The 24,731-nt window shown below is 43.9% G+C and overlaps 1 protein-coding gene, 1 long non-coding RNA gene and 3 other non-coding genes across 11 annotated transcripts in view; 2 read left to right on the top strand and 3 right to left on the bottom strand.

The window, feature by feature from the left end:
• The window catches only part of TEX2 (testis expressed 2), a 56,016-nt gene extending 32,844 nt beyond the window's left edge, over positions 1-23,172 (top strand). For 3 of the 7 annotated variants that reach the window (XM_023757000.1, XM_023757001.1, XM_023757004.1), the window contains 6 exons: positions 1,215-1,314; positions 10,273-10,405; positions 16,564-16,689; positions 18,321-18,530; positions 20,694-20,814; positions 21,670-23,172. In XM_023757000.1, coding sequence (XP_023612768.1) covers positions 1,215-1,314; positions 10,273-10,405; positions 16,564-16,689; positions 18,321-18,530; positions 20,694-20,814; positions 21,670-21,792 — 813 coding nt within the window. In that variant the 3' untranslated portion in view covers positions 21,793-23,172. Of the gene's footprint in view, positions 1-1,214; positions 1,315-10,272; positions 10,406-11,778; positions 12,001-16,563; positions 16,690-18,320; positions 18,531-18,779; positions 19,241-20,693; positions 20,815-21,669 lie in introns of those variants that run through there. The other 4 variants (XR_001348965.2, XM_014458927.1, XM_023757002.1 and 1 more) reach the window with 4 other exon arrangements.
• Positions 15,390-15,567, top strand: LOC111826762. Its single transcript, XR_002830140.1, has one exon. It is a non-coding gene; the product is annotated as a small nucleolar RNA SNORA81 (small nucleolar RNA).
• Positions 23,173-24,209: 1,037 nt separating the features above from the next.
• Positions 24,210-24,341, bottom strand: LOC111826761. Its single transcript, XR_002830139.1, has one exon. It is a non-coding gene; the product is annotated as a small nucleolar RNA SNORA76 (small nucleolar RNA).
• Positions 24,342-24,367: 26 nt separating this feature from the next.
• On the bottom strand, positions 24,368-24,731 carry LOC106697760. The gene is made up of 2 exons (XR_002830128.1): positions 24,681-24,731; positions 24,368-24,457 (listed from the first exon to the last, which is right to left on the bottom strand). It is a non-coding gene; the product is annotated as an uncharacterized LOC106697760 (long non-coding RNA).
• LOC111826756 lies at positions 24,530-24,599 on the bottom strand. The gene has a single exon (XR_002830136.1). It is a non-coding gene; the product is annotated as a small nucleolar RNA SNORD104 (small nucleolar RNA).

Genomic DNA, 24,731 nt, shown 5'->3' on the forward strand with positions numbered 1-24,731 from the left:
AAGTATTGGTGGTTCAATAAATATGTTAAGATACCTCACTAATTACTAGAAAAAAATTAAAGTGGATCCATAATTTACATCTTACACTAAAAGTAGGAATGGACTAAAGATTTTTTAAAAATACACATACATAAATTGAGGTGGAGGAAACACAGATGAATTAATTCTGTAGTCTTGAGGCAAAGTAGGAATTTCTAAGCATGATATTAATCCTTTTATGTTATTTCCTCTAGAGTAAGTACCTACTGTTAGCTGTATTAGTTGGGGTCCCACTCAAATGGAGGAACCTAAGAGGAGAGTTTAATAAATGAAAGTGTGGGTACGATTATTAAAGTGTGGGTCTGTGTAGAGAAACCAAAAGGGATGGTGCAGCACCCCAGGGCTGGCAGCAGTGGGGAGCAACTGTGTGTGTGGCGGGGGGAGGGGGGGGGGCATGCTGCCTGTCTGACCGGAGCTGTGCCCTTTAATAGAGGGAGGGGACAAATGTCCAACAGCACGCTTCTCTGTACCTTACCTCCCTACAGGTGCATTCCATTGGCCAAGTCCAACCAGAAGTCAGAGGGCAAGAGAGCTTATCAGCGTGATTTGTTCATGCCAGCCCTGGGGTATAGGGAGGAACTAGAATCCAGGGGCAAATGAAATATGTCAGCACAGGGTCAAGGGATGTGGGTGTTGGTGTTTTTTCAAGGATTTCAATAAACAGTGTGATTTTGCCTGTCAGAAATGTAGCAATTTCTTAACTCCCACTGGTAGTCTAAGAGCTGTCCATTTTCCCAAACATTAGCCAACAGGGTATTATTAACCTGACCAACATGGCCAGCTCCTTCTCCACAGTCAGGTCTCTGGCCAAACACTGCTCCTCAGAGAAGCCTTCACTGGCCTCCTTAGCCAACATAGCCAACCCCACTCATGCCCCAGAATCCCTCTCTCCTGTTTTATTTTCTCTGTAGCACTAACCACTCTCTGAACTTATTTGTCTACTTAGTTATCTGTTTCTGTCTCTCCAAGATAAATCCCACGAGAGCAGGGATCTTCTCTGCCTCATCCATGGCTTTGTCCGTAATACAGTGCCTAGTAGTGGTATGTGCTCAATAAATTTGGGTTAAATAAATGTGTCCCCAAAACCTTGACCATCATTCCTTCTGAGAGTATGTTGAATTCTAACATTTACCAGGGTACTAACATTTCATTCATTGTTTACTTCTTTTCTCCAGCTCCCCTACTTTATGAATGAGCTAACTCTGACGGAACTTGACATGGGGGTGGCTGTGCCAAAAATCCTTCAGGCCTTCAAGCCTTATGTTGATCACCAAGGTAACTCTTAATTGACTTTAGAGAGGAATGACACTTATATGAGTGTGAAAATGTCTCCATCACTGCAGGTTGAATACCAAGACTTTGTGTTTGGAGGGAGTTGGGGGCTTTTTAAATCATGTATTTCATGTTGGTTATCTTCGTTCTTAACAGTCACAGCCTCACACAAATGGGGAATAGATCAGGACTCCCGCTCCTATTCCTTTTAGTCTCTCGGATCCTTAAAAAGTCCTCCTTCAGCCCTAACCCATTTGGCTCAGTGGATAGATCGTTGGCCTGTGGACTAAAGGGTCCCAGGTTCGGTTCCGGTCAAGGGCATGTACCTTGGTTGCAGGCACATCCCCAGTTGGGGGGCGTGTACAGGAGGCAGCTAATCGATGTTTCCTGCTCATCAATGTTTCTAACTCTCTATCCCTCTCCCTTCCTCTCTATAAAATATCAATAAAATATATATATATATTTTAAAAAAGGTCCTCCTTCAGCCCAAAGATACGCATATGCCAGTTGGGGCCTGAGCTTTTGTGACTTAGAAAACAGTCCCTGCTCTGTATGGCTGCTCTTGCAGGGTGAGCCTCACTCCTCTGTCCTGGGCCTCACATGTGCATCTGCCCAGCCCTGACCTCTTTCCAGGAGTTGCCTCTCCTATGTATCCACTCCTTTACCTCGCCCCAACCTCTAGCTTGCAGATTCTTTGATCTTCATGTTTTACATCTTTATGTTCTTACCACTCTTAGAAGGCACTTACTTAGGTGTTTAAACAAGGAAGACATATTGTCAGACAATATTTTGAGAGTAAGTCTCTCTATTGGAGGAAGGTCCTCAGATTTGGTTTTTAAGACATGCTGCTGACATTATTTATGCCTACTTGTGTGTGTTGGGGAAGAAAGAGTTGATTAGAATGCTTAGAGAGTTTAAATAAATGTAAAGATTTATGTGTATTTTATGGCATGTAGTTTTAAAATGACCTTGATGGGTAATTTAGTACACAAGAGTTTGGTAAAAAGAAGACTGAGCCAGATAGGCAAGAATAGTCTGTGAGCAGGCAGGAAAAAATGTGCCCATCATGCAAACAGCTGGTTTTTTTTCTATAATGTCCCTTTCAAGTGAACCTCTTTCTACCTCCACTGGATTTACATTATTCTTCCAAAGGCTCAGGAACAAAGTAGGGAAGAAAATAATTACAACTTTTTAAGAGAGTGATATTTGTTTTGAAGTAAAGGTTTTGGAAAATTTAGACATTCTAGCATCTACTTGTATCTCTGTATGGCTATATCAGATGGCTCTTGGACCATATTTAGTGAAATCTTTTTCTGTGTTGTATACATTTAATATAAATTCAAAGGGATTTTTTTCCTAGTGCTACAATTAGTAGCCCTATTCCTGTGGCAATGTTTCAGCAGATAGTGACCCCATATTGTCATGTTTTGAGCATCTCATTGATTTCAGAGAAAGGTAGACCAGAGTAGTATTTGCAAATGTAGAAGTCCACCTAATGCTGCACGTTGAGATCACCTATAACCACTAAATTATGTCTACACTTTAATAAATCCAAGTGTTCCTTGGTTAATTCCTGGTTCACTAAGAGTAAAACTAGAAAAGATTCTTTGCAAACGATTTAGCTAGAGTTCTCTTAACCACATGTGAAATTTTAAAGGATACATCATCTCTGTGTTAAGTGTGTAGCTAGAATCTTCGCTCCATTGTCAATGTACAAGTGTTGCCTTTCTCCTCTGCCTCTAGCAGGCTCTAGGTTGCCCTTTACTCTTTGCCTCTAGGAATTGACTTGCATGTAACAAGCTGGTAAATGATCAGCTAACATAATCCTTCTGAGCGATGGGCTTAAAGAAAGTAAATAATAGGTGTACATGCTCTGTTTTCCAGTGCATTAGCAGTCTCTTATCTCAGGGCCGAAGTCGCCCTTTGTTGAATTAGAAATTTCTTACGACAAGAGAACAGTGCCACAGCTGGGCCTTGCTGCATCTGAGTGTCCCTCTGGCTTTGAACGCTGCAGCCTCCCAGGGCAGCGCTGTCAGGCTCTGAGTGAAATTCACCAACCATCTAAGTCTTCAGTCTCTTTCCTGTCCCTCTGAAGAGAGATATTTCACTAGATCACTGATTTTCAACCTTTTTCATCTCATGGTACCCATAAACTAATTACTAAAATTCTATGGCGCACCAGAATTTATGTCTTTTTGGCGATCAGAAAAAAAAAGTGTAATTTTGATTCATTCACACAGGAAGTGTTGTGCTGGCTGTTGTCATTTTTTTTATTTGACAGTCTAAGGGAAAAGAAGTCAGTGCCCCTGACTAACTAGTCAGGTATTGTATGTTTTAAAAATTCCTGTGGCACACCCATTGAAAATCACTGCACAAGATAAATTAAAGCTTTGCTTCTTATTTAACTCCTTTCAGGGCAAATTTTAGAGATCTGCCTGCTTGTGTAACAAAGGAGGAAAGGTATGATAAAGACATAAAGCCTGTGGGTTTTAAAAGTTTGACCAAGTTAGATTTTTCCATGTCTGCAAAGAATACAAGTGTTGGTAAAACAGAAATGAACACAAAAGAAATACACATTTTGGATTCCATGGCTCTGAAAAAAATTCCTTTCAGCGAAATTAAAATCAGGGTGACTTGCTAAAACGGACTCTGAAAAGCAGAGCTCACCTTCCAGGGAAAGGCAACCCAGGGTGAAGAGGCCTTACCAGCTCTTGGGAGAGACACCTCCCATGGGATCTCCCCACATATACTATTTTTTAAAAATGTTTTCTAACTTGTGTTTGTTACTTGGAGGCACCTGGTTCAGGACGGGTATTTGGTCCAGAGCTGGTTGGATCACTCGTCCTACAGATGCTCCTCTTTAGGCAGCACTGAGTGGTGGTTCTGAGCACCAGGCCTGGGGCCAGACTGCTGGGCTCACAGTTGACCCATCCTACAGCTTAAAGTTGGCAACTGCTACCAGAATAAATGGAAACAAGAATGCCATTGTCAGCTTTCGTGGCCTTGCAACGGAGCAGTAAAATCACACATTGACCACGTTGGCCTGTCCAAGTTCCGGGGCACACAGCCTATTTCTATGTAGTTAATAAGTTAAGTAACTGCCTTACCCAAGGCATCTTCACTTCCCACCAACGGCAGGTGGCTGGAAACTGGCTTTGTACCTCCTGCCTTATCTCCGACTCCTCCCAAACCACATATGTCTCTAACCATGGGTGTGTGGGGGTCTCCTCTCTTCAGGCTGTACAGTGGGGTCCAGAGTCCTGTCTCTGTAACCCACCCAAAACTGCCTCCCCTTTCCACCCCTAATACCCACCCAAGCTGCTGTCTCCAGGGCCAGGCCTCTGGGATCCACCAGGCCACCCCTCTCAGCCAAGCTCTTTCCTGTTGTTTTATTAACTCTGTTGGGATAGATAATGTTTGCTCCTCATTTATTCAGCAGCTGCTCATTGTAGGGAAAACTGGATTGTTTAGAAAAGGAAAAATATTACCCATCACCCCACCATTCAGAGACAGCCAGGGTTACTTTTATGGTACATTTTTGGTTTATTCTCTCCTAGTATTCTTTCTCTTATGGTTAAAAATTGATTTAGAACCAGACACTTAAAGAATTGGGCAGACTGATAACATAGACTTGAGAGGATAGTCAGAGATAACCTAGCCCAGACCCTGCTGGGTTGTAGCTGTGTGATGTGTAGGCCAAAGCCCAGAGTGGGTGTGACTTGCCAAAGATCTCCCAGCAGCTCACCTTCCATCCTGTTCCTCAGCTTCTAGGCCAGAGGCTCTCCATGAGCAATGGCTCTGCAGCCAAGCTGCAGTTGGAGCCCTGGTTCTTCACTGTCCAGCAGTGAGATCTCAGGAAGTTACTAACCACTCAGCCTCAGTTTCCTCATCCGTAAAGTACTGGTGTCAGTAGCGCCTCCCTTTTCCAGTTGTGGTGGAGATAAAATGTTATATGTAAAATGCTCAGAGAGGACACGTGGCACATAGTAAGCCATTAGTGTCTGCTGCTGTCACAAAGCCTTGTTGTTAGTAAAAGCTTTCTAGTAGGGAACCTCTTCTGTCAGCCAGGTTATCATCTTCGTGCCTGGGACCAGTGTCAGAATGAACCAAGGATATGGACTGTGCTCCTCAGGATCAGATGAATTCATTTAGTCTTCAGGATGTTTGCTTCGTGTATTTAAGTCTGCAAATAGTCATTGAGCATCTACCATGGGCATTTCTGTACTGATTTTGCCCCGTTTCAGGATACCAAAAATAACAACCCACATTTTAACTGAAGGTAGAAAGATTACTATAACCAGCCAGAATAGGAACCTTGTCTGTCTTCAGATGCCTTTACTCATGACTGGCAGTTTCCACCATCTACCCCTCATCTTCTGGACCATAACTTGACTGCCTGGTGCCTTGTGATGGGTCTAAAGATACTCTTCCAACTGATTGTTTCAGAAACTGGAACCAGAGCCAGGCTGTGACCTGCCCATTCCTTGCTGCAACACCCTTGTCAACATTAGGACAGCAGCTATCTAGAGCTGAACATGGTGACAGGGCCAGATGTGGGGCTTGGTACTTACAGGAATGGCATGCACACTTCTCTAACTAGATCATGTTGCAGAAAGAAAAAGACTTTTATAGAAAGGGAGAAAAAAGACCCATTTGTGGATCTTGGTAGGGGTGTGAGAGAGGAGATTGATTTACGACTATGTCCACCTTGGAAGGCAGAGCTGTTTCCAAGAACAGTTTACAGGTAGACAGCGCTAAAAATGACATTTATCCTAAAGGATGCAGCCAAATACAAGAAATGCTAGTTTTCTGTGGTATCTGAGTAATATGTCACCAGTCTGTTTGCCAGGAACAAAACAGTCACTGGTGAATTCTTCTAAGAGCCGAATAACTCAAACATCTGCTCATGGTAATATATTATTAATGCTCCATTTTAAGAGGTTTTGTTCTTTGGATGCCTTCAGAGTGAAAATCAACCACTACTATTTAGAGGTGGAGGAAATGAGGTAACATGAGGGCCAAGCTCAGTGAGCAAAGCTTTAGGTTCTCTCAACTCCTGAGCCACAGGGGCCCTGTTAAACCTATTCCAATGAGACTTTTAGTTATTTTAATAGTAATAAAACAGTGATCAGCTGAGTGAAATTACTAGATGGATAAACCCATGGAAGAACTATACCTGAGGCCATGGAATCTATTAAATAGAATACCAGGACGAAGGCCAAAGAACCTCTGTTTTAGTTGTCTCTGGTGATACTCGCACGGCTGTTTATGATCTCTGGTGATACCCGCAGTCTGATCTGCACCAGGTGGCGCAGGTATCTTTCTTCTCCTTCAAGTGTAAACTTCCTGATACCTTGCATTAAGGACTCAATAAGCACTTTAGGATAGAGGGATAACTTTTGCTGCAGTCTCCCTCTGAGTAGTGGTGGTGGTGGTAACTGATCCTTTTCTCTGAAGCTGTAGAGTGAAAAACAGTCATCGGAGCTGCTCACAGGCCCTTGCATGAAGACTCACTGAAGTTCGCTATTGTCTTTATCAGTTGTGTTACCCATGTTCCAGAATAAAGTGCCGGTTTTATACGGATTTGTTAAGGACTGAGTGTTTGTGTCCCTCCTCCCTCCAAATTTATGTTGCAGCCCTAACCTGCAATGTGGTGGTATTTGGAGGTAAGGCCTTTGGAGGTAATTAATTAGGTTTAGATGAGGTCATGAGGGAGGTTGCTCATGATGGGATTAATGCCCTTCATAAGAAAAGACCAGAGAGCTAGCTTGCTCTGTCTCTGCCATGTGAAGACACAGTGAGAAGGTGGCCATCTGCAAGCCAGGAAGAGAGCCCTCACCAGGAACTGAATTGGCCATACCTTGATCTTGGACTTCCAGCCTCCAGAACTGTGAGAAATAAATGCCTGTGGTTTAAGTCACCCAGTGTATGGTATGTTGTTATTGCAGCCCAAGATGAGACAGGACTTTGTGTTCCTATCCTTTCCGAGAACCTCTCAAGACTGACTGCTTACTCCTATTTAGAGGCTTAAAAAATTGTCCTCCTCAACTTCTGTTTTTTGTCCTTGAGCATTACCAAGAGCAGATGGTTACAGAAACCAGCATTTTAGATGAAATGCCTCACAATAAAGTCTTAACATTCGTTAAGAGCACAAAAGAAACAACTCTGTAACTACATTCATCTAGATGAGTAGCATTCAGCTCCCTTAGAGTTAAGACACCACTCATGGAGCAGTGTGTGTCCCATCTTCCCATTGTTACATTTATCCCCAATGGGAAGACAGCCTTTCTAGAAACGGTTAATTTCCATCTTTCAGCCTAACAAGGCAGCAGCCTTCTGACTCACCTGTTATGTAACCAGTTGGCCTCGGCTCCAGGTTGTTGTGCTTCACGGTTTTCAGGGTGCTTTCTGCCTGCTGACTCTTGTCACAGAAGCGAGTTTTTCTGCTCCTAGTGCTAAAATTGTCACCTTTCCCTCATCAGAATGCAAGCACATCATGTTAATTTGTTGGAATATTTGCAGTTTATATCTATTTTTAAAGGTTTTCAGACCATTCTTGACTCCTTCACATTTTCACTGAGAACCAGGACTGAGCAAGACCCCATGAGTGAGCTCATGGGACATATACAATGATATAAAAAAGACCCCGTCCCCCACTCCGAGGCTCAGTCAGATGCCCACCTCTCGTCCCCTCCCTCGCCCAGACATGCTCTCTGGCTGCCCAGTGCAGCCTCTTCCCTCTTGGCCCTGCAGCCTCCTCTGGTCTGGCCCCTGTCTGCCATGGCAACAACTAGGCTGGAGCAAGAAGTTGTGGAAGTAAGGAAGTGGGCTGGCGTTGGCAGAGAAAGGGGAGAGCCTGGCTAGGATGTTCCAGGCGCTGGGCTACACACATCAGTGCGGTCTCCCTTGTGCAAATGAGGCCGGAGCACAAAGGTCGGGAACTTCCATGTGACTGGGCTCCATATGCTCTCTCCTCCTCTTCCCTGCCTCCGGTTCCATAAGGTAGGGTACGGGAGCCTGTCACTTGAGGGGATGTCCCAATGACTGGGGTATGGGCCAGAAACCTACTAAGCCTGTATCTATATCCCCGCATTTAAAAAAAAAAGACAAACAAAACCTTCACTTTATAAGAAGTAAAATTCTGATGGCTTTAATATAACAATCTTCAAAGGCAATACATACTATTAATTTATTGAAAACCTGACTAGAATTTTCAAAAGAAATGATTATGTCTGAAGACATACAGCAACCAGATAATTTGAGTCTATTGATTCTTGAGTTAAATAAAGCTGGAGATATAGAATAAATATTTTCTTTATTGATGTCCTTTTTATATTGAGTTTAAAATCTATTAATATCAAACCTTTTGCCCTGATCCTTTTTCTTTGGAAGTGATGAATGACTAAATGTCTTTATGAAAACAGATGTGCCCTTCACTTCCAGTAATAGTACCTTCGCAGAGCAAGCTAATTGATGATTTCTAACTGCTTAATGTAAGCATGAAATAAAGCAAAGAAGACCATCATAATTGGTCTACATGTCACTTAATTAAACCAGGTCATTCATGGAAAATGAGTACCTTCAATTATGATAAAAAGAATTTGTTGAAAACAAATTGGAAATTATTCTGCCTTTAGTGAGGAATTATATACCATTAGTGCTTCTTGAGGTTAAGCAAAGCTTTTAGCTGAGATTGTGGCCAAATGGAGGATAGGTTATTTACTGTAATTGCTTGAAAATGCTGCTGTGTATGAACAATAGTTTGAGATTAATTTCCTGCTTCCTTTAAATGTTGTCATTTGTCTTCTGAGGATCTCTGAAAGTTTATTAACATTTAAACACCCACTTGAAGGATCATATTTTGATTGAAAGTCCATGGGATATTATGGCGCTCCAATCCCAGTCTATTCTGTCCTACCTGCCGAGTCATAGAATGTTGGTGAAGAAGGTCTTGAGGTGACTGGTCCTTGTTTGCATTTAGATTTGTGCTGATGGGCCATCCCAGTGAGCTGCTCTTAGATATGATCTCACTGACAGTAGCTTTTCCAAGGAATAGGTTCTTTATTTGGAAAATCCTGGGGCTCGAACATTAATTCTTTTGTTTCCATTATTAGGCAATTTCCAGAAAGGAAAGGGTTCTAAAAATTTTTGTCACTGTCCTTATTATACCAAGCTAAGTCTGAACCATTTTCTGTGTCCCTGTCTTTTCTGCCCCCACAATTTTAGATCATTTTAAGGAAGACAGTGGTTCCCACATGTGTCTTTTTTTGTTGTTGTTAATCCTCACCGGAGGATATTTTTTCCCCATTGCTTCTCAGAGTGGAAGGGAGAGAGAGGGAGACGGAAAGTGAGAGGGGGAGTGGGAAGTTGAGGGGGAGAGGCTTGTGAGAGACATGGGCTGGTTGCCTCCCACTCACCCTGACCAGGGGCCCAGGCAGCCAGCCTGCAACCCAGGTACGTGCCCTTGACTGGGAATCAAGCCTGAGACCCTTTGGTGGGCAGACCAACACTCTAACCACTGAGCCATGCCAGCCAGGGCTCTTGCATGTGTCTTTAAAGAACAGCCCAGCTTGCAGTCAAGTGTCTTGTCTGCACCTCTCTTCTGCCTTGTAACTGGCTGGGAATCAGCACACCTTGTCCCGGCTTTGCCCTGGGTCAAGCCATCCTCTTACTATATGAGAAGAGCCCAGAGGATGGGACCCCAGGCTAACATGTGCACTGAGCTCACTGTGACGGTTTCGATGATAGTGAGATGCCGGCAGTTTGCCAGTTCCTTGCAGCTTTTCCAAAGGCTTTTCTCCTCACGAGTTCCTCTTGCGTGCCTATATCTGTATCTATATATCTATAGACTTTCAATGTGATACCAAATTAGATACTTTCAAGTATAAATGTTTATATTGTCATGTGCAGTCATGTTTTTCTGGGGGGGAAAAACTTTCTGTTTTTTCACCATTTCTCCAGGACTCTGGATCGATTTGGAAATGTCCTACAATGGGTCCTTTCTGATGACTCTTGAGACCAAAATGAATTTGACCAAACTAGGTAAAGAGCCTCTTGTTGAAGCCCTGAAGGTTGGAGAAATTGGCAAAGAAGGGTAAGGGGCTATATGACTTTACTAACCCAACCCTGGGGAACCAACCTCTCCCTCCAGCCTTTGAGAAGCAGGTTTGACGTGTAGTCATCCCTGATGTTGAGAGAGAAACATTCCATGTAAGTGCTTCTGGACCACAGAGGGTTTCAGGGAATGGTTCCCTAGTTTCACCCTGCACACTGTGAGTCCTCACCTCCACTCAGTGCCTTTTGGCCTCAGTGCTGCTGGTGGGGCACATAGTATCGATTTTCCAGAAGGCATCACTGACTGAGACCAGCAGGGCAGGCTTGTCTACTCAGTAAAATGCTCTGTAAAGAAAATTGTCACTCAGAAAGTACCTCCTCCAACTTACTGCCACAAACAGCCACACGTGGGCAAGGCTATGGCCCATAGGGGGTCTGTCTGCTTTGTAGTCTGTCAACTACAATTAGTGGTTGATTTTATAGCCAAGAGGGTGCTCCTGAAGTGTTGTGAGATGCATTTTCCCTAAATAATACAATATTGACTTGTTTAGCAAATGCTTCTCTTTGTAGAAGATACTGCATCTATTGCCCAGAGTTTAGTAAATATTCAAATTTGTACAAATTCCTATACACACAGCGGCGGCAAAAACACCCAGCGGGCCAGATAAATGTTTTCGGCAAGCCGCATGTGGCCCGCGGGCCGTAGATTGAGGACCCCTGCCCTAAATAATACAATATTGACTTGTTTAGCAAATGCTTCTCTTTGTAGAAGATACTGCATCTATTGCCCAGAGTTTAGTAAATATTCAAATTTGTAAGCTAATTAATAATGTTTGCTTTTTTTTTCTTAAATGCTTACAATGGATAAGCTGGACATTTTACATTCCCATACACCTTTTAAATGACTAACTACAAATTTAAATTATATAATTGTTTTGTCCAAACTGAAAATGCTGATTGGAGTCTGCTTCTCACATCTTTAGCCCCCCATAGAATTAACAGTGCGGTGACAGGAACATTTCACAGGGAGCACTTTCTCAGAGTCTAAATATAAGACACAGACTTAAATTTTTGCTTAGTTATAATACTGACCTAATACTTCTATTTATATTGTGTTAATAGCAGTGTGGGAGCTGGGTCATACATTTGAGAACGTTCTTTTACTTGATGATTCTGATTTATCCAAGTTACTTAATGAAATGTACCTATTTTAATAATTGGAGAATTTCACCTGCTGTATGCAATCTAACCTTAATCTGTGCTATTTCCCTTTCATTTTTCGATTTGTTAAAATGTGTTTGGATTCGGCAATCTGTGGATTGTATTTTCTGGTGAGTGGTATTTATCAAGTCTCCATGTAGCATTTCATACCCTGTCAGTGCTGTCTTATTTGATCCCATGTGACTCCACTAGGAAGCTTGTCATTTCATCATGTTCCTGGACATAAAGGCTCCGTTTGTAGGCCTGAGAGGATTGGGATCAGGAGGACTTAAGAGGCTTTCCTGGCAGGGAAAGTCAGACAAACTTCCTTGATTTGAATTGCTGGGGATCTAGTCCTGTGATCAGACTCAACTTATGTCCCTGCACTCCACACATCCCCCATCACTGTGCACGCCTGAGCATCATCAGTCCAGCCTCATGGTAAGAGTGGCAGAACCAGCTGCCTATAAAATTAAGCGTGTCAGGCAGGAACAGTCTTGAACATGAGGTCTATCTGAGGGGGAGCACGGCACTACAAACACTCGTCAGCAGCATTTGTACAAGGAGCCCTTTCTGGGAACAGCCTGTGCTGGCACAAGAGCTGCTGGGACTCCATTGGAAGGGGGTGAGGTTTAGGGTAGCAAGTGGAGCCCCAGTACAGCCAGGTCTCTGAGATCCTTGCCACGTAGGTGCTTCATGTTAACTATTATTCATCCAGCTCTCTTGGCACAATTTCAAGTTCATAAAATGGCTGATCAGAGGATGGATATGTTTCTGAGTAAACAATCTTCTCTAGACTGTGTGAAAAAAAAAATCCTCTGCTTTTGCGATGGTATTATATTGAATTTGTAATATATACCTAAAGCTCATTTTTTCCCCCAGTAGAATCTGTTATAACGTGTTTTGCTCCTTCCTGTGAAGGTGTTAAATTTTATGTTGACATGTAATTGACTGTCACTTAATTTTAAAAGCATACAATCCAAAAGCCTGGGCAGATGAGCCCTTAACCCTTTTTTTGCATAACGCACCCTTTTGGAATTCTGAGAGCTCTGGGTCCTTCTCCCAGAAAATGCTCATGTGTTCCATTTGGCTCACAATTTCTGGGAGCATCGAGAGCCTCTGAAAGCCCACCCATAGCTAAGAACCTCATCCCAGAAGTGATTCTCGATCCACTCTTCACTCCCTCAGTGCTGAGCGCACGGAATCACCGAGGCTACATGCTGGAGGAGAGACAGAAGTCAGTGTGCACTTAGCTGTTATTAAGCATGTGATCTCTGGTGGTGACATCTTCCTTGATGTTAAACCTCTCCGAAGAGCAGAATGTCTGGAAAGTTGGCCAGCAGCAGCCCTTTCCCTCCAGGCGCTCCCTGTATTCTGTGGCTGCCAGTCAAGGGCCTCACTTTCAGGCAATGGCTTGTTCCCGGGATGGGACGCTCTGGCAGGGTCTCTGCTCTATCTCCCTGCTCTTCTCAGCTTCCTTCAAGTATGCAAATGATTGTGCCCTTGGGGAGTCTGAGGAAATGCTGCTCAACCTGTGAGAAGTCCGACTTACTGGTAGAGGCTGGTTCCCATCTTCCCGTCATTACCCTCAGGGTGATGATGAGAAATTGAAGTCAATATTGCTTTATTCCAGTGAAGTCCTTTTCCCTTTGAAATGTGCATACACTTTATATTTGCAGACGTTTTTCCTTTAGTCTTTTTATTTCCCAAGTAGTCCTCTTGTTACATGCGTAGTTAACATAAATTTGAGGCAGTAATGTACTCAGTAGAATTCAGGTAGTAAACTGAGCAGCCTTAACTTTAGGAATTGCCTGAAAAGGCCAAAGTGAGCCGGTCAGGGGAATGTTCTGTGTGTTGGCTGCTCTTTAATGAAAAGTGGCCTTGGAGTGGGGCATTTCCTGTAAGGCACTTTACCTGTTCATGCTCTACCATTTTAGCCTGGGCGCAGTATGCAAGTCCACACATAGGGGCCCCTCTGTCCCCATGCTGGGTCACTAGTCCACAGTGTACCCTGAACCACCACCACCACCACCACTCCACCTGAGACACTGTGACTAGGTCTGGTTCTGTGGATGTACGCACATGTGTGTCTGTGGGACAGATTTCTCTTAACTAAAAAAAAAAAAAAAAGAAGAAGAAGAATGCGCTGTATGAGTGTGGCCTCCACAAAGCAGTCACCTCACTGGGCTGTTAATCTAATCATGCTTCTTTCACTTAAACTTTAAGTCTTAAAGTATTCTGGAGCTGCTTTTTTAGAATTGCCTCTGGAATCTGTGACATTCCTTTAACTATTGAGTGACAGAAAATCATCCTGCTTCGTAGATCAATTGGATCTGTGAGAAATTGCTATAAGTCATTCAGAGCCGTCAGCAATGGTGAAACCAAGAAATAAAATGTTTGGTCTGAGAGAGAGAATCAGTGATAAAATAATTCACTTTTTCTTATGTGTCTGGCTCCAAACATATTTCCAAAATGATTTTTAGCAGCAGCAGCAAAACTCAATAAGCCTTTTAAGGTGACTCTTTGAAAGGATATCACACTCATCTGGAATTCTGAGGTGTGTTTTTAAAAATTAGGCTTTATTAGTTCTAGCACATCTTATATAAATAAGAGTGTGTGCAGTTTGTCTTTCTCTGAAGTTCATGCTGACATCATAGATTGAGATCATAAAATGCATGTTCAGTTATAAAACTGAGTATCAGCCAGTTAGTTACACTTTTAATTAGTAAGTATTGAGTGCCACACAAAATAGCTCCCCCTGCAGAGAGTAGAGGTAACACTTGGTCAAAATCAGAATTTTGTGTCATCTGATCTGCTTTAACTGATAGAGCATTGTCTAAATTATTAACTTCCAGACATAAAATTTGTCCTCTTCTCTGTCCTGTGGAGGATTAATTCGGGAACCTGATAGCTCACTGCAGTGCTTGGCCTTCGGCATCTTCTGCCCCGGTCTGCAGGCTGCCAGATGACAAATGAGGGTGGGGACAGGAGGGGGCAGTGGCTCAGCAGGTTTCACTGTGGTCCCAGATCTTGAGGCAGCCTTTCGTGCTGGTGGATGAGGAGCAGGCAGGATACAGAAGCCTTACCTGGCAGCACTGGGTGGGAGTCAGGGAGCCCAGTCACTGCTGGTAGAGAAGGATACATTTCTGAGATGTCTGTGTTATCCTTGGGGATTTGTGTCCCTGACTTGCCTCATCTTAAGACCCTGTTTAGCTCTATTGGAAATTATATTTTGTTATGTACAGTCAAAATAAAAAAAAGCTTTAATGAGGGCTGTCTGGCCATGGAAAACTCTGAAGTCAGAGCTTTGTGACCAGCAAACACACATTTCCGGGACCAGCTGGGCCTCTGATGGAGGAGGAATAACAAGTCAGTTAGGTGCTGTTGCTGTTTCCGTGGCCAGAGACAAGAGGCTTTTGTGTCTGCAGAGGGAGTTTCCCTTTAACACTATGCTCAGGCCTGTTGGCTAAAGGGCTGGCTCTAATGTTTCAGAGCTGGAGTTGAGGATCCCGGTGTCCTGCCAGGGAGGACACTCTTGGGGTCCTCTTACAGCCAGGCTCCTGTTTCAGGGGCGGAGATTTCAGTCCTGCCCGCCTAGTGCTGGAGCCTCTTGCTGGGCCTTCAAGCCCACACCAGCGTGTGTGCTCTGCCCTTGGGTGCCCTTGGCTCCTAGTGGCTAGGAGATGACTGCCCCGATAGGCTTCTTCTGGTGGCCCAAGGGAAACATCAGAGGAAAACCCCAAAGGATTGTATCTGCGGGGAGATGGGGCCTAAGTTCTACTGCCTGTCCTGGCAATTTTGTCCTTGTCAAAAATACAAGGCCTACCTTCTTGTATAAGCACTGTGCTAAAATTGCAGAAACTAGGATCACATCTTGGTTTTTGTAATAATGCTAGCAGAGTACACACAAGAAGAAAAGTAACTGCACTAGATGATAAAGACTGGGGTGGACCTCTTTCTTAATGTCCAGTGTCCTTTGTCTTAAAATTTGGTGCATCATGTAAAAAAAAAAAAATACAAGGCCTAGCTTCTGCTTAGTGACCATTTGGTTGCTTACTAGTGTTCAGAAACTACTCTGTCCTTTGTTCATTTTGTCCCAGTTAAGTCTCTGAGCCTCAGAGTTGGGCCCTGCCTGTCTGCCTCCCTGAAGTGAAGCCATCATCCAGGAAGGGAGCTGCTTTTGTGGGGCTGAAGGTCAGCCAAGAACCCCTAGTGACCCTGAGTGGGGAACCTTGATCACTCAGTCACTGCTGCTTGGTAATCCAGCAGCCCTCATGCTTCTGGAAACTGCATATCCAACCTGGAAAGATTAGCAAAGGACATTGTTCTCCAGTGAGGCTTTTTATTACCTTGTTTTTTTACTGGTTTTTAAAGTTGTACTTCTCTGGGACAGTACTTGGGTTCTCCTGTTAATTGCTTCCTAGAGTCCCTTTAGATTTGTACCCTGTGGTTGTTTGGTTGTTGGCTTTTTCTGTGACCTTCAGTAGCTGGGCCAGGTATGGAATAAGAAGGGGTGTTGAGTCTAAATAATTTGGAAGTAACAAAACCAGAAAGCGTCTTAGTTTTTCAAGTCAGCCAGTCAGGGGACTTGCCTGGACATCCCCGTCATTGGTGAGGGATGGTCATGTCTCCACCATAAGCTGACACCTCACCTTTGCAACAACCATCATTCTTTCCATTCACCCTCCATTTGGCTATTGCTGCACTGTTGATGAACTCACTGCATTTTGTGTTGACTGCACCAAACTCCCACCACCTGTCCTGATGCATGCTCAGAAGTGCACTTCAGACCCAAGTCCTCTGTGTTCCTTCCAGGGGACTTGGTGCTGAAATATCTCCCAAGTAACCAGTCCAGTCCCAGGACTCTTGGATTGGGCCTCCTCTTTTTGGGTTGGGTGATGACTTGTGTAGTGGTGGTGGTGGTGGAGTGGCTGTGTTCTCTTTCTAAGCAGAGCCTGGGTGATGGGCAGGCTGCAGTCATGACTCTGTCCTCTTCAGTTGCAGGCCCCGGGCGTATTGTCTGGCTGACAGCGATGAGGAGTCCTCCAGTGCTGGCTCCTCTGAGGAAGACGATGCACCAGAGCCCAGTGTGGGAGACAAACCACTTCTCCCAGGGGCCGAAGGGTGAGTGGGGTCTCCAGCAGTAGGGGCAAAAAGTTGGGGTGAGCTTTTTTTCCCTTTTCCTCTGTGATCTTCCTTCTTCCACACATTGAGTGAATGGGTTTTGCATTAATAACCTAAAGTCAGTGGCTTGTCTGAATTCCAGGCCCCAAAGCAAAAAAAAACCATATAGCTTTCTTTACTTAAGAGGGTCCCAAACAAAATGGCTTTCTTGGGCCATTGGAGTAAATAATAGAATTGAAGAGCTGCTATCACAAGGAGCAGAAATTATACAACATCGCCCCCTGGTGCTCGGTGGAGAGCATTACTCCCCTTTCAGTTGGGTCACGCTTTGTCCAGCTGCTAATTCCTACAAAGCTGAGACATTCAGGCCATTTCTTTGGTGAATTTTGAAACTGGATCACTTAGCTGATCTTTTGGATCATGAACTTCATTCCTGGGACTCTCTTTGCCTGTTACTTGGACTGTGGAATGATCAAAGTGCTTAAACAGCCACTCTCTGCACATCTTTTCATTATTTAAAGACTAGAGGCCCGATGCATGAAATTCGTGCAAGAGTAGGCCTTCCTTCCCCTGGCTGCTGGCACCAGTGTCCCTCTGGCACCCAGGACCTGGGCTTCCCTCACAGTCCCGGCTTCTTCCAGAAAGAAGTCCGGTTTAATTAGCATATTATGCTTTTATTATCTATCTATATAAACAAGGAATATGCTAATTAGCCGAGCATCACGACTGCTACGGGAGGCTGGGGCTGGGGGCAGGCCGGAGCGGAGACACAACACACAGGAGCGCCTGCCCCCACCCCAGCGGACACAACACGGCAGGCGGTGCTACACGGGTCAGGCACAGGTCCCCAGCCCCCTGCAGGATGCCTCTGCTGGGCCTCTAGTTAAAGATTATAAAGAAGCCAGAAGCATCTGTAAGAAAATATCAGCCTATTCACTTTTGAAATCCTACAGAAGATAAAAAGAGAACCCAGATGTTTGAGGAGTTGGTTCTAAAGTTTGAGTGCATTATTTAAAATCTACCCACTTGACCTTCTTAGAAATGATTGCTTTTCCCCACACACATAGACATACTATTCCTGACACTCTGGAACTGTGGAGGACTGTAAAAAGCAACTATCCTCTCTTCTTAGGGCAGTCTTATGGTAGACATGACTGAATACAAAAGCTTGGCTTCTTGGCCTGCTGGCATGTCAGTTTGGTGTAGCATTTTTCTTTAGAAGTTCCTAAGCCCTTTAAAAAGTGGTTGCCAAAGTTGGTATGCCACCTAAAACGCAGTCATTAAAAAATTGTGTTTTTTGTCCCTGTCCATGAAGTATGATTTCTTAGTGCCATCTAGAGATGGTGAGATTTCTCTAAGAGGACACTGGACTTATATTCAGTATGTGAGCTGTGTAAACATGAGATGCCTCCTCAGTTTGCCCTGTGAGAACTTGGTGTGACCCTCCGTTGTCAAGACTCAGCTCTGTGTGAGGTTTCTACCTTGTCCGAAGTAGAAGTTTTAACTGGGGATTATTTTGCAGCCCGGGGGACGTTTAGCAATGTTTCACAACACTTTTTATTGTCATGACTTGGGGGAATGTGCTAATGACCTGTTAGGTAGAGATAACACCTATTTGTGTTCATTTAAAGGTATGTTGGAGGTCATCGAACAAGTAAGATTATGAGGTTTGTTGATAAAATCACCAAGTCAAAATATTTCCAAAAAGCAACGGAGACAGAGTTCATTAAAAAGAAGATTGAAGAAGTCTCCAATACACCCCTGCTGCTAACTGTGGAAGTACAGGAATGTAGAGGAACCTTGGCAGTCAACATTCCACCTCCCCCAAGTGATCGAATATGGTACGTAGAGGAGCCCTGAGGGACGGCTGGGATTTCCCTTGTTGCGTGACCATAAAAATCCCAGCCTGCTTGCCCTTGACATTAAGGAAAGTACCTTCTCCTGGGCAGAAGCACTTTCACACGTTTTTTTCATGGAACCTACTTTCTTCTGCGAATGGTTAATTCACATTTAAAGATTCCCCTTCGCAAGGTCAGTAGGTGAAGTTGATGGGATGAGCTGTTTCTATTCTTGATCTTCCTCCTCTTTAGAGCCAACTATATCCACCAGTAAGAACAGCTGCCGTTTGTAGAGCCCATCTTCTGTGCCTGGCCCAGGTGTAACTGCTTGACCTGGGCAGTCCTCACAGCGTCCTTGGAGATAGGTGCCATTTACAGATGGGATCACACATGCAACAGAGTCCCAGGCGTTTAGGGAAGACTCCTTGGGTCGGGCCTAGATGTTCAGGAGGCAAGAGCATATGCACTTTGGAACTGTGGTAGGAGGTCTATTCAAGGAGTTGTAACTGAATGAACCAGTGGTTCTCAACCCACCTATATATCACAGTTACAGAGGGATTTGTTAAAGATATTGCCAGCCCAGTGCTCAGGATTGACGGATTGAGGAACTGGCCAGGATAGAGAATCACTGAAATAAATTACTCATGGGTCCAGCAGAAGAAAATCACTCTGTGAATCTTAATTTAAAATTGACATTCCATGTCCTATAAAATGTAAGTATATACAGGATTACATGAGACCCCATAGTACCATGAACTATACTCGAATGAAAAAGCTCTGTTCTATCATAGACTGAAACCAACATGCTAGTAGTACACATCCTGTGTTCAGGAGAGTTTGTGGGGATGATCCAGAGGATTTTTGAATTGACTCATCAGTTAATGATTTATCGGTGTCTCCCAGTAAAAACTTAAAAATGTCATTTTAGATTTTATTAATAAAGTAATATTTTCATAGGGAAAAAAGCCTATAATCTTATCATCCAAAAATAACCAGTTAATACCTTTCTGTACAGTCTTCCAAACCTAATTTTAAATGCTTTTAAATACTAAGAGTTGATAACATTTCTTTCCCTTCTAAGCTTTATCAGTTATAAATGCCACTGCTCAATGGGAGATAAAATTGAAGGCCTCTAGGATGCATGCTCAAATGCTGAACCATTTATTAATGATCCACAAAGATAAGTCTAGATATTTAGGATGTTTAGGACATTTATAGCAATTTGACATTTTTATTGTGGTTTTTAAAACATTGGTCCATGACAAATTGAAGTTTTTAGATAGTTTGATAGCACATAGTCTCTTGTCTGGATACTTTACCAAGTTCTGAGTACCAGTCTGCTCCCTGGAGAAGCCATAGTAAGTGTGGTAGGAAGTGTGGAATGAAAAAGGCTATGGAATGTTCTCTTTACACATGCATATTGGGTGTGAGGAACATGACCACTTCTCTCAGTGTCCCATCTCGGGAGTGATATTCAGAGAGCCACTTTCACTTTCTGCTTTATACACTTGTATATTTTGGGTTTTATATATATATATATATATATATATTTATTTATTTATTTATATTTATATTTATAAATAAATTTAAAAAATAGATAGGTAGGTAGGTAGATGAAAGAAAGAAAGAAAGAAAGAAAGAAAGAAAGAAAGAAAGAAAGAAAGGAAGGAAGGAAGGAAGGAAGGAAGGAAGGAAGGAAGAAAGAAAAGAAAAGAAAAGAAAAGAAAAGAAAAGAAAAGAAAGAAAGAAAGAAAGAAAGAAAGAAAGAAAGAAAGAAAGAAAGAAAGAAAAGGAAGGAAGGAAGGAAGGAAGGAAGGAAGGAAGGAAGGAAGGAAGGAAGGAAAGGAAGGAAAGAAAGAAAGAAAGAAGAAAAGAAAGAAAAGAAAGAAAGAAGGTTGTTCTCATTTTAGGAGAACCAAGCCCAGGTCACTGACTTTTCCTTTGGGGCTTCCTGGCTTGCCATTTGTCAGAACTGTTCTCAGATCATCACAGCCCTACACATGGCTCAGGACACAGGGAGTTCAGATCATACTTACTGTGCTGAATTACTTTCCAGAGGGGATTATCAGAATAAGAATGGTTAAATAATGGTAAAGGCCTGTGTAAATGAGGAATGTGTGCTTCCTTTCTTTGCTTCTAAATGTGGTTATTGTCTTTTTAAAAAAGGTATGGTTTCCGGAAGCCACCATATGTGGAGCTGAAAGCTCGGCCAAAACTTGGAGAGAGAGAAGTGACTTTAGTTCATGTGACAGACTGGATAGAGAAGAAACTGGAGCAAGAGTTTCAGGTACACCTGCACTGTCATCTCGTGTTGCACACCAAGGCTAGCTCTGGGTAGAGAACAGAGGCGCTGAACTTCATGTGGGTCAGGATCCTCCTCTGAGGAGCCTCATCCCAGGAAAGTACACATATGATCAAACAGGTATAAACTTCAGGTGGTTTCAGAAACTCTGAACTCATCCACAGCACACTGTTAAGTGGTCTTCAAAAGGGAAACCCAAAAGGTAGGGCCAAAGAACAAAATGATTATCTTCTGCCAGTAGGCTTGGCGAAGGTTAAGCCCTTTGCCTGCTGGGTCCATCTTTGGATTTTGTGGGCCCGGAAATTGGCCAGCTAGTAGCACCCACCCATGGTCAGCAAAGTTGCTCCCGCTCTGTGTGATACCCACTTTGCTCAGTTTGTTCATTCTTTAGAAACCCTTCTGTGAACAGCTACCCCTGTCCCGGGAGTCTAAAGATGCACCAGACCTGTCCCTCCCCTGTGGATCTTCTAGAGCAGTCTTGGAGTTTCCTAAGAGCTCATTCTCCAAGCCTGTCTTCTGCGTTCTCCACCAAAAGTTAATAGCAATGTAGCCCAGGCTCTGGGATGAGCTATTTTTATCCAGTTTTAATCAGATATTTGAGGCACAGTTGTCTCTCAAGGTTTTATCTATTAGCAACTTATTTACTTTGTACTGAGTTTCACCTGTAAAATACATGTATTTTCGTAGAGGTAAGTTTTGAGTTACTGCCATGGAAGCTTTTTATTATTTAAAAGCTATAGATTAAATATAACAAAACCGATTTCTGGAAAGTTTAATATCACCAAAAAGAAAAGTGAAAAAACAAAACATTTTCTACATGGCTGTTCTTTCTTCCTACAGAAAGTGTTTGTCATGCCAAACATGGATGATGTGTATGTCCCTATAATGCACTCAGCCATGGACCCTCGCTCCACTTCCTGCCTCCTCAAAGACCCACTCGTGGAGGCTGCTGACCAGCTGTGATGGGTAAAGACCTGACATTGCCAGTGTTGAGATCTAGATCCAGGTGCGGGGTTCTTGGCTGCCTGTCTGCTGTAGCACAGGCCTTTCCTCACCACAGCTTCTGCCCTCTGCCTGCCAGTGCCCATTCCACTGTGAGGTGTCATTCCATGCATCCAGCAACTGGTGTCTGGATTGCCTACTGCAAAACTTTGACTCAAAGGAGATTGGAAGAATCAAGGTGGATCCAGAGGTTTTGTGACTCATACCATGGCTTTGAGTCTACCAGTTTTTGTGGCAGCAAGAGCACATTAAGAGCAAAGCTACAATTGGAAGGCTTCCTTCCCCTTGTCTCAACTCCAAAGCTTTTCCTCAGGCAGCCAGAGCACAAGTGGAACATTTTCTCACTCCTAGTTTATGTGATGCAGCCCTCCGCATTTTGAGAATGTCAATGTGGTACCATGTGGAGGGTGGGGAATGGAATTTTGTAAACGATTTCATTGGTGATAAAGATATGCATAGCAACTTACTTTTCTTCATATTAATTTGTCTTGGAAGCAAGTAGCCATAGAACATACACTGACACAATATCAAACTATCCCAAGCCTTTTACCAATGATATATAACCACCTGGTTCTAATCCCAAATAATTTCCTGACAGCACATGAAAACGTTAAACACCACATCATGACCAGGTCACCGTCTTCTAGTGTGCTCCAGGAAACTTCATAGGTATGCAAAGGCTTTGCTCATCTAGTTTGGGATCTATTGTGGTCAGTTTCCTTTTCTGATGACCCAAATTTAACATCTGTTATCACGAGTCAAGACCAAAAGCCTGCTCATCAAACACTACATATCTCAAAATTAATGTGACATTTCTTCAACGTTGCCAACTTTAATTTGTGCATTTGTGTCAGAATGTTTCGTTTACAAGTGTGGAGGCCCTAATTGTATAATTTGCTTTGAGAATTTAAAATTTGTTTAAAGCTGCATTCAACATCAAAATTACCTTGGGTAACTTTTGATAATTTATGTGTACTAATAGTGTTTTTTTAAACAGCACCCTGCCTGAACATGACTTTAAAGAAATATATTGAAAAAAACACCTGAACCTTTACTTGATTACTTTAATTGGACCATTAACCATTTGACTTAAATTTGACCATCCCAGTCAGTGTGCTGTTCCAATTTCTCATTGTGTAGGCCAGTTTGCCAGTCAGTCCGCATGTCTTGTTCACTGGTCTTTATAATTTCTGTGCAATAACTAAAGGCAGAGGACTAGATGCACTACTGTGTATTGTAAAGAGATGACACATGACTGTACCCTATTGCACTTCAAGTAGTATATGGGGGATTTACAATTGCTTGCATTCTTTCACAAAATAAATCTCATGTCAAATACTAGATAAAGGCATCTGTTATTTCTACTGAATCCTAATTAAATAGGGACACGTGGGCACTATTTCCTGGGTGATCACTGGACCAGCATTCTTAAGGATCCCAGGTAGTCACTCACCACACCCGACATGAGGTAAGTGCTATTATCCTTAATCCACATTTAATCTGAGGGGAACGGTTTTGACCTGTATTGCCCAGTAGTCCTGTTTCTTGGAGCCCCCTCCAGGTGCCAATGCAGTTTATTCTGCACCTGTGCTTCCTCCTCCTCAGAAGTGATGCACATTAAATATAAGCCCAGCTTAGATTGTTCAATTAGAATCTGGATTACAGCCCTAACCGGTTTGGCTCTGTGGATGGAGTGTCGGCCTGTGGACTGAAAAGGTCCCAGGTTCGATTCCGGCCAAGGGCATGTACCTTGGTTGCAGGCACATCCCCAGTAGGTGTGCAGGAGGCAGCTGATCGATGTCTCTCACTCTCTATCCTTCTCCTTTCCTCTGTGAAAAATCAATAAAATGTATTTTTAAAAAAGAATCTGGATTACAAAGGATTGACTGCAACTATCGAGGTGCCCATGTTGTGCCCAGTAAACCATAAAAACCTAACCTTCACAACTACACTGTTCTAAGCTGTTTAGGCTAACTGGACTGGGACACATTCACCCAACGCTTTAGCCCCACAGTATCCAAACAAGCAGTTGGTCCTTAAATTTACACCTTAGCCAGATTAAATCCTTCCACATAACTACCGACACGACCGAAGCCGGTTCCTATCGAATACACCACGCCCTTAAGCTGCTCAAGGCCACAGCCGGTCTTTTTCTCTACCGCCACGCACACCGCGGTTAACTTCAGGTGCATGTGTGTCTCACTGAAGGAGAGCCGGGACTTGCAGGGCAAGCACAGGAAAGGGGCGGCGGGGGGGGGGACGACACTCGGTAGCAGAGCCTACAGGATCCCCAATGTCTCCTTAGGGCATTTCAACCTCAGCTCAAAGGCTGGGTCAGTCCAAACCCCCGGAAAACCCGATCCCGACAGAGCGTGCGGCCGTGTCGCTCGCGGTTAAAAGGGCCGCCGGCAGAGCGCCGTAGGCCCCAGTTATGCGCAAGCAGCTGCTCTGGCGCTGCAGCCTGACCCCCGGCGCCACACGCAGGCGCAGCGGGGGCTCAAAGGCAGCGCGTCACGACAAGAAACACAGACACCAGTGGTAGGAACAATCTGTTTTATTAAGAGCCTTCAGGGAAGGGTCGAAGCGCTGGGAGGGCAATGGATCCGACGTCCTCGGCCGGCCGGACCTGCAACGAGAGCGGGGGGTGAGCGGGTGCGCCCTCGCCGGCTTGTTCCCTCCTCGCCCCGCCGGCGGCCAGGCTCAGACTCTAGTTCGCATCACCCTTGTCAGCAGTCTAACACGTGCTTTGATTGGTATGTCATCACCGCTGGCCACTCGCCTCCCACCCGGCTCCAGGGCCCGAACACCCGAGGCCTGCCCGCCACAACCCACCGCACAGACAGCCTCACCTCGCAAGCTTACAGCCGCCGAGAGACGGAGGAGCGCCCACGGCTTCTATT

The sequence above is a fragment of the Myotis lucifugus genome, unplaced genomic scaffold (genome assembly GCF_000147115.1).
Source record: "Myotis lucifugus unplaced genomic scaffold, Myoluc2.0 scaffold_100, whole genome shotgun sequence".
In the NCBI taxonomy this organism is placed as follows: Eukaryota; Metazoa; Chordata; class Mammalia; order Chiroptera; family Vespertilionidae; genus Myotis; species Myotis lucifugus.